Source organism: Drosophila montana, unplaced genomic scaffold, assembly GCF_035044405.1.
Source record: "Drosophila montana isolate Dmon_TW-CO22-7 unplaced genomic scaffold, ASM3504440v1 contig_3200_1, whole genome shotgun sequence".
Taxonomy (NCBI): Eukaryota; Metazoa; Arthropoda; class Insecta; order Diptera; family Drosophilidae; genus Drosophila; species Drosophila montana.
Genome location: NW_026998080.1, coordinates 3,105,455 through 3,119,445, shown reverse-complemented (window position 1 = coordinate 3,119,445; position 13,991 = coordinate 3,105,455). Strand labels below are relative to the sequence as shown.

Genomic DNA, 13,991 nt, shown 5'->3' with positions numbered 1-13,991 from the left:
AGCCGTCCCTGAAGATTGCGCCAATCTTTTCTTACATTGTTTGTTTCAGGATGTGGAATAACATCCCGTGATGTAACATGTATTTTAGGCAGCTAAACCATTCCCAATGAAAACGAGAAACATCAAATTTATTCGCTTTATATTTTATAAAGCATTATTTGTAAATAATAATAAATACTTAGTCAAGTTTTCCGCAACCATCTTTCTTCAATTGTTGGCTGCTAAGCTACAGTAATAATAACATAACATAATATGTAAAAACATACATCAAAACAACTCTGATTTCTGATCAGCATGGTACTTATAAAGTAACCGATTAATAAATTTAATTTATGCCTTGAGAAACTCTTATACAATAATGTAATTTTGGGCTGAGGCTGGATAATTATAAGTGTTTTAAAAGCTGATTTGTTTTTTGATTAATTATATGTATTACATTCATAATGTTCAACACTTACATAAGTATAGATCTTAACAAAGAGTATCGCAAATTTGCAAAAGTTTTAAGGCTTGAGCAAAAAAAATCAAATTAAAAGGAAAGCTTATTTATATTTTAGACTTGATTGCGTATTGCTTTAACAAATAAAAAGCTTTTTTGGTGTTCAAATAGCCCCTCAAAAGCAGTTAAAAGCCTTAAAGCGCGTCCTCGTCCCTGCCCAGAGGGGCAATTCTCGCTCCACAGTTGATTCTGCCATTCTTCTTCTTGTTGTTGTTGCCCAATCTGATGATGCTGTTGTTGTTGCTGCTGCTGCTGTTGCTGCTGCTGCTGCTGCTGATGATGTTTTGTCGACGTCGCAAGGACGTACACATATTATACATACAAAGGTGGCTGGCCCTGTGGCAGAGTGCGCTGGGCTCGCACTGGCATGACGCCAGCAGACACACACACACAGGCACAGGGCTAAGCCAACGGGATGCAGTTGCTCGGAAATGTGCGCGCGCAGTTTGTCCACAATCGCTACATACATATGTATGTATTTAAACGTACGTATGTATGTATGCACGTATGTACGCAAGTGTGGCGATTGTGGAGCAGCTGTCGCGCCATTGCGGCTACTGTCATGGTTTGCGATGGCGTACATGATGAAAAAATTTAAGTCAGACAGTGGTGGCGTATGTGAAAAAGCACCATAGCGTATAACGGTAGTTGTAATGGAGAAGCGCGTCTCCCAAGTGGGACAGCGAAAGCACGATTAGAGGACGACAAGCAGCTGCGTGAGAAAGCTTTTTCGCCTATCCAAGCCGATAAAACAATCCCGCACACTGTCACGCCTGTGCAGCTGTTACACACTGCCTGGGTAGAGGGAGCGAGCGAAAGAGAGAGAGAGAGGGAGAGACACAAGCGACTGAGTGCTTATGAATTGAGCAAAATGGAGAACTGAGCGCAGGCCTTCGACCAGTACATGCATGAGCATATGGATATATGCAGACACATAAATAGGTTTGTACTGCAGTATGCCGATATGTATATGTGTCTTGTATGGTATGTATTCATTGTTTGTACATATGTAGATGTTATTGTGCTTATCGAAACAAAAAAAAAAAAGAATGATAGAAAAACTGATGATTGGAAAGAAAGCGGAACACATGGCTCGGGCTCGTCTCAGGATTTGTGTATAAACTGAACTTAGGAAACGAAAAGTATACTTATAAGGAAATGTTGGTTTTTGCTTAAGTTCGTTTTTGTTGGTTTTTCTTTTTTACAATATTCAACAACCAATACCAATATTCTTAAAATGGCAACTGCTATATTGGTAAAGTCTTTGATATTAATTTAGTGCTTTTTGTATTGTGAGGAATTTATGGATCAAAATCATGCCCAAAATGGCAAAAAAACACGGGACTATTTGCGGCCTTTAATATGGCACAGTTCTAATTAAGATTGAATTGAAAACGCGCCTAGCATAGTAAAAATTTACGATAGCTTTATGAGAACTGCTTGGGCTTTGGCTAAGACTAGACTGTATTGTGCTTGTAGATCTGTTTGTTGTAAAAATGTAGTCGACTGTAGGGTTTCCCAATTATTGAAAGGTTTGATATGCACTTGAAACTTAAGAAACGGATCGAACTTTCTCAATACCTAGACAATTGTCGGCGAAAAGATTCGATTGGGTTAATTGGTATCTAATGTGGATAAATACATTTGTGTTGGCCCCTTCGTGCTGGCCGACTTGTATTTATATATATATTTACATCCGTTCCTATTCCAATTCCAATTCCAATCCCAGTATCGAGTGCATATCTCATTTGGAACGTGATTTATTGTGTTGTTGCTTTAACTAAACTACGGAGGTGTCTATTAGAGTTCTATGTTTTGTGAAGTATAGATTAGTAAAAAGATTGTTAAAGAAAAGAGAGTTTTGAGAACAGAGCTAATCAGAATATGTATATAGATAAAGATAAATATATATATATAGAGAGAGAGAGAGAGAGAGTGTGAGCGAGAGAGGTTAACTACAAAAAGTACTAAACTAAAATGATATTTTTTTCATTTTGCACTACAAATTTGTGTGTGGTGATTGCATTTCTTGAAATTGATGCAAATAAATTTAAGTCGTTAATTTGTTAAAAACTTTGAAACGCATTAACTGTCAATCAAATACTGGTTATAAGAATATTGTCCACATTCACAAACCGAAATTAGTTAAATATATGTAAGTATTTTTATATATGTATTTACTTGTATGCATATTGTATGTATATCATAGTCAAATAAACCAACATACCACAAAACATAAATAGACAAACGAAGAAAAAATGAACTATACAAAAACCAATCCGATTGCCAAGTGTCAGATGAATACAGTTTCCAAATCTCTGGGACCAGATAGTGTAAGCCTTTGGACCTGAACGCGAATCCTTGCAGGGCCAACTCGACAGAGAGAATGGTGCTTCGTGGGACTTACCTGGGGGCGATTAGGGGGTGGGGATTTGCGGGTTTGCGGGGAGGTATGGCTAGGCTATATTGTAAAGAGCATGCTCCACGCTTGGACGGAGATGAGTTGTTTAAGCTGTCAAGCATGTCCTGATGTTGGTTGTTTTTTACAAGAATAGTTAGTATAGCAAGTTAGTAACTAAAGCCAGCACTAAAGTATATTACAAATGTAAGGTGCAGTTGTGGAGAAAGTTGATCTAGGTGATTTGAAATAAGGCAAAGTTGAGAGTTGAAGTAATTTTCAAAATGAGTATAGCAAATACATACGCATACATATGCAGCATGTACATAGGTATGTTTGTAAAAATGTTTATTTCTGATAAGCCAATTTTCTATTACATAAATGAAAATTCGAATTGTTATATCTGTTTTTTTTTATGCCTAGAATACAAATTCAAGTTGTCATAATTATAATTATGTGTAAAGAAAAATAAATCATAAGCTACATTTAACTATGTATAAGTACATAAATGATTTGAGATTTTCTTTTAAAACTATCACTAGCACGAATAACAAAAAGAGCAGGGCAGTCGGGCTGCCCGACTGCGCGACACCCTGTACACAGCTCGGTCTTCAAAGTTCCAATTGTAATTTTAGCAACAACCCTGTTTTAGAATTTCGGATAGTTCTACATAATATCTGAAGCAAGGACTTCGAGTTGTTGTATACAGGGTGTTTTTTTTTTGGGGCTACTTACTGGCTAATTATCACTTTTTGAATAACAAACCAAAGAGAGTGAAATCAATAGGAATCTTTATACAGTTTAAGCGACTACTGGACTTGGATATTCAACTTAAATTGGTGTGGGTTGTCTAGGTACTCCTGGAGAGAAAGTAATTGTGATATGATTGGACATAGATCTTAGCTTAGTGATTAGAGATAAGATAGAGTAAGAGTTAAGTTACGTTATGCATATGGAGTTCTTGACTTTGGAATAAACATGATGAGCAAATTTCATTTGAGTTAATGCGGCAATTGACAAGCATTCTTCAGACTTGACCATTGCACAATACTTTATCTTTCCTTTTCGATTTCGGGTTCGATTTCGATATCAAATTCAAATTCAAATTAAATTTCAATTTCCATTAGTTTCCGATTCCGATTCAATGTGGGCACTCTGATATATACAAAACGAAATTTATACATTTGCTTAAGTATGTATCTATATACCAAGTTAATTATTAAGCTTACTTATGGTACATATGTATGATAAATGTGTAACTCATTTCATTGGGACTCTATAAATGTAAGTAACAAAATTTGAAGAAATGTAACTACAGATACGAGTACCTACTTAAGCGCTACATGCTTTAGCATTAACAACATGCATTTCAAATAGTAGTTCATATCATTGATAGATCTCGAGTACCAAACATTCCAAGTACCAAGAACCAGGTATCAAGTACCAAGTACCAAGTACCTAGTACTAGTTATTAATGTAATTATGCTTTCGGGCAAGTGCAACAAGCTCGCATTTTGATTCATTGGACTGTGGTATTATATATATATAGTATATATGTAAGTAAGAGAGTCGTATGCAGCACTTCTTCATGTAGAAGTCTTATATGCATCGGCATTCATTGGGGCCCCTTATGGGGGGCGTCTTTTAAATGTGTGTATGTGTGTGTGTGTGTGTGTGTGTGCAGTCAAAACTTTCGATCTATTAATTACTCGATAATAACTGTGCTAGCAGAACGAAAATCAACATCATTTACATTGGTTGAAATGCGAAACTTAAATAATCACAACTTGGCTACAAATCAATGTGTAAATGTGTGTGTGAGTGTGTGTGTGTGTGTGTTGGGCATGATAACTATCGAGTATGTGTTCCTGTTTGTGTGCTGTGTTGTGTAACTCTATGTACTTTTAACGCTTCTCTGGGTTTTTAACGAATGCCCTGCAATCTGAGTATATGTAGATGTCGATCTATCTGTGCACAAACTTAGCTAGCAGTATTAGCCATGGCATTGTGATGAGTATGAGTTGTTGATAACCGTTTGCGAATGAGTATAAACTTTTACTAGAATTGCACATATCTTCCTCACAAAAGCACATATGTCCATTGCCTGAACTTTCCATCATGCACACGTGATCGACCATGAATAAATTGATTTGTAATTGTGACGTACACATGCGTCGCACCACCTCGTAGGCTGTAAGACAAGGAGTAGGACAAGTATAAGGCATACACCCATTCAGTTGATCCGCCTCTCACGAGGATTGCCGTATCCTGGCGTATCCCTTGCAAGTGCATAGCATCGGATGCGACAAGGATACACAGGCCGCCTGTGCTCCTCCCTAACATATATGGCTACTCACGTGATCTCTGGTGTCGCACCATTTTCACACAGCAGCCATTGCAGGTCATCAGGGGCGGCTGATCGCGCGGCAGGGCCGTGTAGTTGAATGGATCCTTGCAGCGCGCATCCGTCCAGGAGTCGCACTCGTAGCAGTAAATCGAACGCGCTGCAGTATAAAGCACAAGACATTTATTAACCCTGAGCCCGAATCAGTCTCAAATGGATTCGCCTGCTGCTCCGCTTAGGACTACGCGACTAAGTTGCAGCAACGCAAGACTCTACTTATTAACTCTATATATAAAACAAGCACAAAAGCATGCAAAAGTCTTTGTACTTTGCCTTTTAGAACAACCAAAAACAAGCAGAGTGAAAAGCATTTAACTAAGGAAACAGCATCTACATGCTTGAGGTGCTTCTTAAATGGCATTGTTTGATGCTGTTTCTGCTTTAAATGTGGCTTATCAATTAATATTATTATTGGACATAAGCATGATTTAACTGGCAGTCAAGGAAATTAAAATTAAAGGTGCAAAAAGTTGGCCAGGGCATGTCCTGCATATGTAAAAAGATGTGGATGTAGATGTAGCTGTAGATACATCTATAAACACGCAAGATTGAAGCTTAATAGCTTCCCCTGCTTCGAACTAATACTTCTCTTGATTATCTACTAGCTGGTTAAATATATAATTAAGGGCTGATGAATGAAATACCTGCAATTATTTGCAACCTTTGTAACTTTGATTAATGAATAACTTTTAAGCAAACTCAGAAACAGAGATCAAAGATAATTATGAAATGAGCAAAAAGAGTAAAAGGAATATCGAAAATGTCATTCATGTAAAAACAATACAAATTTGGAGTATATAGTGGAAAATCAGGGTATGCTCGCATTACATAAAGAGACATAAGACTGTTTCATTTAGCTTTAATTAAATGATTCTGAGCCCTGAAAAACTTGTATATTTCAATTAGATAAAACTATATGTTTCAAAAGTGCAAACAAATGTGTAATGTGCTTTAAAGAATAGCCGAATCTAGAGTGAAAGACGTGCAAGTTTTTAAAAATATTATCTAAAATCGTAAAGGACTAAAGTTGGAAATGTTTTCGACATGCTGGCACACAGAAAAACCTACACATTTATTAAAAGCATACACACACTCAGACACACGTACAGAGAAAAACAGGTAAGAGATATATAAGTAGTTGCAAGTTGGAAAAGAAAATGGAAAAGTAAGAAAACAGACTCTGGGCAATACGAGTCCCTTGGTGAAATCGGATAAAAAAAAGGGTGTATAAGGCTTTGGGTTCTTGAAATATATGCTTGCAAGAAAAAGAACGGAAAAACGGAAGCAATTGTCAAATTGACTGTAAAAATCTGTTTGGCTTGGCATAAATCAAAAGAAAATGCTTTGGGAACTGAGAGTTAATTGTTGAGGTATTCAAAACATTTATAGACAAATAGTGGCATATTCACAGAGCCTTTCTGAACAAAATGCCGATTATGACAATATATCTGGACTCTCGTTCACTTGAGTAAATCAATTTAAATGTTACAAATAGAATATACATATACTTATGCATGACTTTCGTATTGATAATTTATAATTTTTTAATTTTTGTTTGTTTGTTTTTTTTCTTTTCGTTTTTGCATAAAGTTTATTATAGGTATATTTAAGCGTTTGTATATAGGCAGAGGATCAATGGATTCATACTTTGACATTCGGCCGAGGCTGATGGAATCCATACAAAAGTCAGAAATCCAAATATGGCTGCAAATAAACAATAAAAGGAAGAGCAAAGTAGAAGACAGGAAGATGAAAATGAAATACAAAGTTGCGTGAAAAGGGTGGAAATTAGACACATTTACAAAGGACATCTGCATCTGCATGAACCATATTCAATGGAATGGTTTAAGTGGATTTCGACATTTCGACGAAAAGAGTGGAAAATAAAAATCTCAACACGTTTTAAGCACAATATTTCACAAAACATACATCAGGGTTTAGGAAAGTCGCTTAAAAAAATAAAAGTAAATTAGTTTTAAGCAAAAATGAAATTGGGGTTAGCTTTAAAAGAAAACAAATTTATGGACAGACTATCCAATTGTTATATGCTGTGTGAAATCGGAAGCTTTGAACCATTCCATGGAAATGGCTGTGCATGCAAAGAGAAGTTGGACGGGAATATACAAACTCTGGGGATGCGCGCCACACACAAAAACAGTTAGGAAATACCTCACCTACGAGTAAAGTGGACTTTAATTAGCGAGTGTAGAGTGTCGAGTGTGAGAGCAGCTGTCGAGGAGGAAGAGTGGGGTGGGGGGAGGGGGGGGGGGGGTTAACACAGTTTGGGTAACAGTTAGGCTTACAAATATCTATACATAGTACATGGTAAATTTGCAATGCATTTGTACAGTGTGTCATACGAGTTGTCCCCCTTTTTCGAGGGTATATGCAAGACATGTTACAAGCACGACACATTTGTGACATTATCGCACTCTCAATGCAGGACGTGTGTTGTGTGTGTGTGTGTGTGTGTGTGTGTGGCCAATTGTATAGAGACGACTGTCATTACGAGTAGACGATAGGAACAGCAGCACGTATGAAACTAAACCAAACTCAACTGAATACAACCGAACGCAACCAACTGGTGTGGCATTTACGAATTACGAGTATTTTACAGGGTATTTAGAGTATTTGGCTGCCTGGACTCTGCCTAAGGCACCCTTGCAGAAGCTTTAACTTTTAAAAATGACATCAATTCTTTTGAAATTATTAATAAGAACAAGTAAGAGGTTCCAGTCGGGAGCTACCGACTAGGGGATACCCTGAACCCTCTGCTTCCGACAGTCGATAGGTATAAAAAGAAAAATACTATATATATATTTACTATTCTAGAAACTACATGACTAGTAGCTGATATTATTTGCCGAAATTGCTCAAAAAACAGGATTTCGATATCGATTTTTATCGATTACTTGGAAACATGGCAAGTTATCGAATATCGGAAACAAACTCGATCTGCGCGGGGACTAGGAGGACCTATAGCTAAAATTTCAAGTCCCTAGCTCTTATAGGTTCTGAGATCCTTGCGTTCATAAAGACGGACAGACGGACGGACGGACAGACGGACGGGCGGACAGACGGACATGGCTAGGTCGACTCGGCCATTGATGCTGATCAAGAATATATATACTTTATGGGGTCGGAGATGCTTCCTTCTGCCTGTTACATAGATTTGCACAAATACATAATAACCTTTTTACCCATTTTAAATGGGTTCAGGGTATAAAAATAATGAGTCAAACAATTCTTATATTTTTATCACTTTACTTGTCTATCGATTAAATGATTTAGAACAATATAAACATCTTTATCTATTTATATATACATTGACAACATTTTTCATTATTCAGTTTGGTTAAAAAACAAACAATTTCCTTTAGATTATTTATTTTTGCAAGAGCTATGTGCAAGGGTGCTTAGGCTTTGGCTGGCCAGAGAAAATGTGTTTTTTTTGTTTGTTGTTAAATGTTGATTTTAGTATTAGAGTATAGAACTAAATAAAATACACAATTAGTTTAGTACAAACGCAAAAGTATTTAAAACCATAGGCAAAACAGAAATCAAACGAACGTCGCAATTTTGAAACGGAACTGAAACTTACTTGGAAAACAATTATCAGCTGTACCGAATTTTGCCAATGCCAAAATAACTTTTGTACAATTTTACATACGCATAGAGAAAATTTGTGAAAACGAAATTTTGTAAATTAATTGTCTTTTGGCAAATGAATACAATTTTTACATCTAATTAAGAAAAATAACCTCTTTCTCTTTCTCGCTGTTATTCTACAGTTGTTATATTGTATTTATTTGTTTATTTGTTTCCGCTTGTTCTTTATTATTTTGCTTTTCTATGAGCAAGTCACATCGCACATCGCTCATACGACCCGTTGCACGCCCGCTTTTTCTTTACGAATGCGCACATGTATGCATGTATGTGTGTTTGTGTGTGTGTGTGTGGCACATAGCTTGACTGTCCAGCTATTAATATACTTCACAAGTTCTATATCGGTCCACGATTATTGTTAAAATAAAAACAAGAGTCCGCCCAGCGGCAAGCGGCATTGTACAATTTGATTACTAGATAACTCGTAAATAATCTCTGTGGTCTTTGAAGCGCCTCGTGCCTGCCTTCGATTTGGCTAGTAAAAAGTCACGGCCCATAAACCAGCTGCTTTTTGGCCGCTGGCCTCAATTGAGTATGAATACTTAATCATAATCGTACTGGACTTGAAATGGAATTTTTACCTGTCAAGGCCAGCAGCCAATGTCTGGCTGCGCTTTCTTTAGTCCACATACTGATGGAGAGGTTCGCTCCTTAATTCTGCAAAAATTATAACAAGAAACATATATGAAAAATAGGTATTATTAAAGATATAGGTTTGTCTCATACCTGGCTGACTCGATACGTTTACGATTCTGATTGGAAGGGTTTAGCCTGTTCCGGCATAGAAGCGCTCAAATTTACAGTTCGGCAACTGCATAACTCCCTCAGTATTACGACATTGCAGCTAAAACGGAACAATTGGCCTGTAAGATATAGATACATATTTACTAACTAACTCATAAGCTTTCACTCGTTGGAAAGAAATTATAGATTAGTTAACTTGTTCCTGAAGCATTTATGTATCTAATGGTAAACTTGAGCTTAACAGACGATTTTCTTTGTGGTGTATTTTGTTTATATATGAAACGTCTCTAGTTCACTTTAATGTAAAGAATTGCCGAATATCAATCACTCAAAAAGAGGGAAAAACATTCTTTGTATGAATTTATTCATAATTCCTGCAGGAAATATTAACGCTTCAAGAGGTATCTTTGCGAAGTCTATATACCACGACATACCCATACCCAGACCTTCTAAAATGGATCCAAATAAATTATTTATACAAATCTTAAAGATTTGCTGTAGTCAGCTTTAACACTAGCTTTACAATTTCTGCGGGCGATGGAGTATAGATATTAACGGTAAAAGAAGCCAACTCCCAAGTTAAAGCGAGTGTAAATTACGGTAATTTCCGGATCCAATATAATGAAAACATTCGAAATCTTGGTTTAACTTTGGACAAGCGATCTACTTGGGAATCCAATATCCGGCTAGTTGTCAAAATATCAAGAACAAAAGCACGTTAGCTTGAGAACATTGACGCCTTTCTCCCCGATGCAAAATATAAATGTATAATGCTATATTGATCCCAGCCTGGACTTAGGGTATTGCCTGTAAACCCTCGAGCGACTGGACTAGTCTCAAAGCACAGTTCTCTCTACGATCTGGGTGTGTATCCATTCTGTGTGCAAATCAACAGACTCTCCAGTTGCTTTAATGACAGACTGCGTACTTAGGCCAACCATTTTGCCACGGACCCGGAATACGTGGAAGTCTAAAACGTCTGCAGAGTGGCGACATGTGAAGTTAGGATTGGATCAACCCAGTCAACGACTAAACTTTTAACCTGCTTCCGGTCTCTTTTAACCACAAACTATCATCTAGTGAAATTATTTTCTACATATAATTTTTTTTTTTTTTTTTTTAACATAATTATTATTTATTTTATTTAAAATCTGCATACTTTTTGGTTCTACATATAATGATTAGCAAAATATTATATCAGAAAAGAAAACCACAATTTGATTATTGCTTAGGGGTAAGCTTAATCAATACAAGAGCATCTGGTTATCCGGACACATTAATGAACCGTAAATTTGAGTCTGAAAAGATGATTCGTGAATTTCCTCTTCACTGGCCTCTAACATGCGTACGTCACATCTTCAACATTTACATACATACATAAATGTATTCATATATATTCATATATATATATATAAATATACATATAAAGAAATATATGAATGGAAAGTGAACTATTTATAGCAGCGCATAACCTCTAATAAGTGTTCTAGGTCAATGTGTGAGACCATGTCATGGCTGCCGTTGATGTCAATAGAGTGTGGAAAATCATTGAACCCATATAATGCGGTAAACCTATATATAATATATGTGTAGATGTGTAAAACATGCTATAATACATTTGTGCAAATGTATGTAACAGACTGGAAGATGCATCTTCCTCGAAATCGACAGCTCCAAATTAATGCAGAGACCAAGTTTTCTGAGCATGTGGTAAGTAGATTCTGACACAGTTAATATTTATTGAAGACCTGGCATATTTATATTTAATGAGACCTCAATAAATGAAATATGCATTCAAAAAACTGGAATAAAATCGAATAATGCCGACGTGGACCTATGGACTTTGATTCTGGGGTAAGCTATAAGGACTTGGGTCAGGCGCATTCGAATCGTGAAGTCCTCTAAGACAAATCGAAAATCTTGCCCACCTCGGGTTATGGATTACATACTTGGTGTTATCTTTAATCACTTTAATCTGATGGAAGTAATAGCTCACACCTGAAATAAAAGCAGGAAGATGGACTTCATGACGCTGAATTTACCCTTAATGACTTCCGTTTCGTTTTGTCAAATATTGACTATCAAAATTTGTGTTTCAGTTGATGTTACAAATATTTTCAGCCTTTTACTTGATTGAGAAGGTTTCCAATTTGAAAAACAATTGATGCATTTATATACAAATAAAATTGTTTAAATTGAATCAAAATTATTGTCGGTTCGCCCACTTGCAGACACTTAAATTTGCATTTATATTGATGACATGAGGAATTCACATTGTTTGTTTTGCATATTTACACCGAACGTTGGCAAAATGTCAGAAATAATGCGCCAAAAAAAAAACGGCAAATGTAAGTGTAAAATTTATGTGTGTGTGTGTGTGCTTGTGTGGGAGTGTGTGTGTATGACACAGTGCGTCGAGACTGCACAAGAATGTCGCACATTTGTTAATTGACAGATTTTGGGTTAAGGTTTGTTCTTTATTTAGCCACTCGAGAAGTAGTTTTAATATATTTTATATTGATTTTTTATTTCTCGCGACGCCTCTCAGAAAATGTTTGATTTATGACAACAAGTGTGCCCACAAATGTGCCACACACACACACATAAGCATGTAAGTGGCAGCCATCGGATTATCTGCCCTGGCAAAGCGTGTGATTAGCAAAGTGTTTAATTATTTAGTGCAGTTAAATACATAAATGTTTGTTATTGTCGTCTCTGATTGCCGGTTATTAAGAAAGCGCCGCGCAGTCACAGCTGAGATATAAAGTAAAGCAGGCGAACGAATAGAGCGGGAGCCAATGTAAACAACACGCACACAGCTGCAACTCTCACTCTCAGTCACACTCACACTCTTTCGCTCTCTTTTTCGTTTGCGCTCTCCCGCTCTCTTTGCTCGCTCTCACGCTGTGTGCTGCCTTAATGGCTGCGCGTTTCCTTTTTACACGCACTTTAACATTTTGCTTTTGTTGAACGACGTTTTTAATAGCATTCCCACTTTAAGATCGTGGGGATTAATAAAACTTTTATTACCTTTAGCACTTGCACAGGCTTTTATTGATTAACACTGTCCTGCGGGCTGGTTAAGTTGTCGCAGTTGTCGTTGCGCAGGTGTTTGCATAATATGTAGGCAGAAATCGATTCAGCACACAAAGTGGGCCAAACAAATCCTAATGCAATTCACACTCGCAAATAGCACACAGCGCGTTTATTTTGGCCGTTTGCCTTTGCTTTTTGACCTGGCTTGCGGATGACATGCTCAAAATTGCAAGGCTGTTGGCTTTAACAGCTTGAATTTGTATTGATTGGCGACCTTTTGGCTGATCAATTTTTCTTTTGCTGCACTCAACACAACCTATTTGTTTTGAATACCGATCAAGTTTGACTTTTTATTACTTCATTGCCGATTTTCACAGATTATTTGACTTTTAATTTTGTGGTCTCGTTTTTTTCTCTTTGAATTTAGAGGCGACGGTTGTGTCTTTTACGCTGTCAGCCAACACGCAACGACATCAACTGAGGCTATGCGCTACATTTTTCGATTTTTCTACATTTCTCTCGACTTTGGCGCATGTCATTTGCTGGCTATTTTCAAACACTATTTGCGTATGTGTGTGCAGCTTTACGTGCATGTGTATTCAACTGTTTAGCTTCTGGCGCCAACACGATGCAGTGTTGTCAAATGCTTCAAAAAGCTCCAAATGTGTAAATGTTAACTTTCAAACGGTTATTCGCTTATTCTTTTAAGATTTAAATCTTAACTGAAAGTGAGCACGTCCTGCATACAGTGCATACAGTTGTAACAATGTATTGCATTTTATCAAGTCGCCAATAGCACATTTAACTGGATGCCCTAAAATAAAAAATAATGATTAGTAAAGTTATATGCAAATGTCAATTCATACTTTAGAATTCTAAAAAAAGTTGAGTTGTGCCTTTATGACCACATATTTGCCTTGAATTGCTCCAACGCAGTTAGGAAAATTGTAAACCTCTTTGAAAACGTCAGCATATTGGCGCTTAGCTTTCATATTCCTATCTCCTTCTTCAGCTTCAATAAGTGTCAATAAGGACGCCAATTATTGTTTTGCTGATCCGGTAGTTGCATTATTAAAAGACAGCTTTATGATATAAATTAAATAAAATTCAATATACAGAACTTGCTTGGATATCTATATACTTGCATAAGCACAAATACATAAACACTTGTATATCTATTTATGTACTTACCGTAAATCCAATAATAATAAAAATTATAATAACTTTACATTGTTTTCAAATTA

At 36.6% G+C, this 13,991-nt stretch overlaps 1 protein-coding gene across 6 annotated transcripts; it reads right to left on the bottom strand.

Moving 5' to 3' along the window:
- Positions 1–1,532: 1,532 nt before the first annotated feature.
- On the bottom strand, positions 1,533–13,285 carry qvr (protein quiver). 6 transcript variants are annotated; one of them, XM_064686903.1, is made up of 7 exons: positions 12,742–13,281; positions 9,694–9,811; positions 9,549–9,624; positions 8,903–8,950; positions 6,949–7,005; positions 5,255–5,401; positions 1,533–5,088 (listed from the first exon to the last, which is right to left on the bottom strand). In XM_064686903.1, exons 3-7 carry the CDS (start codon positions 9,595–9,597, stop codon positions 4,862–4,864), a joined length of 528 nt encoding a protein of 175 aa, XP_064542973.1. In that variant the 5' UTR covers positions 9,598–9,624; positions 9,694–9,811; positions 12,742–13,281; the 3' UTR covers positions 1,533–4,861. The 6 variants fall into 6 exon arrangements, 5 of the variants coding, with proteins under 5 accessions (XP_064542973.1, XP_064542972.1, XP_064542975.1 ...); XM_064686902.1 differs by having other exon boundaries at positions 9,694–9,830; positions 12,742–13,280; XM_064686905.1 differs by lacking the exon at positions 6,949–7,005 and having other exon boundaries at positions 3,156–5,088; positions 9,694–9,830; positions 12,742–13,275.
- Between the last annotated feature and the right edge of the window lie 706 nt (positions 13,286–13,991).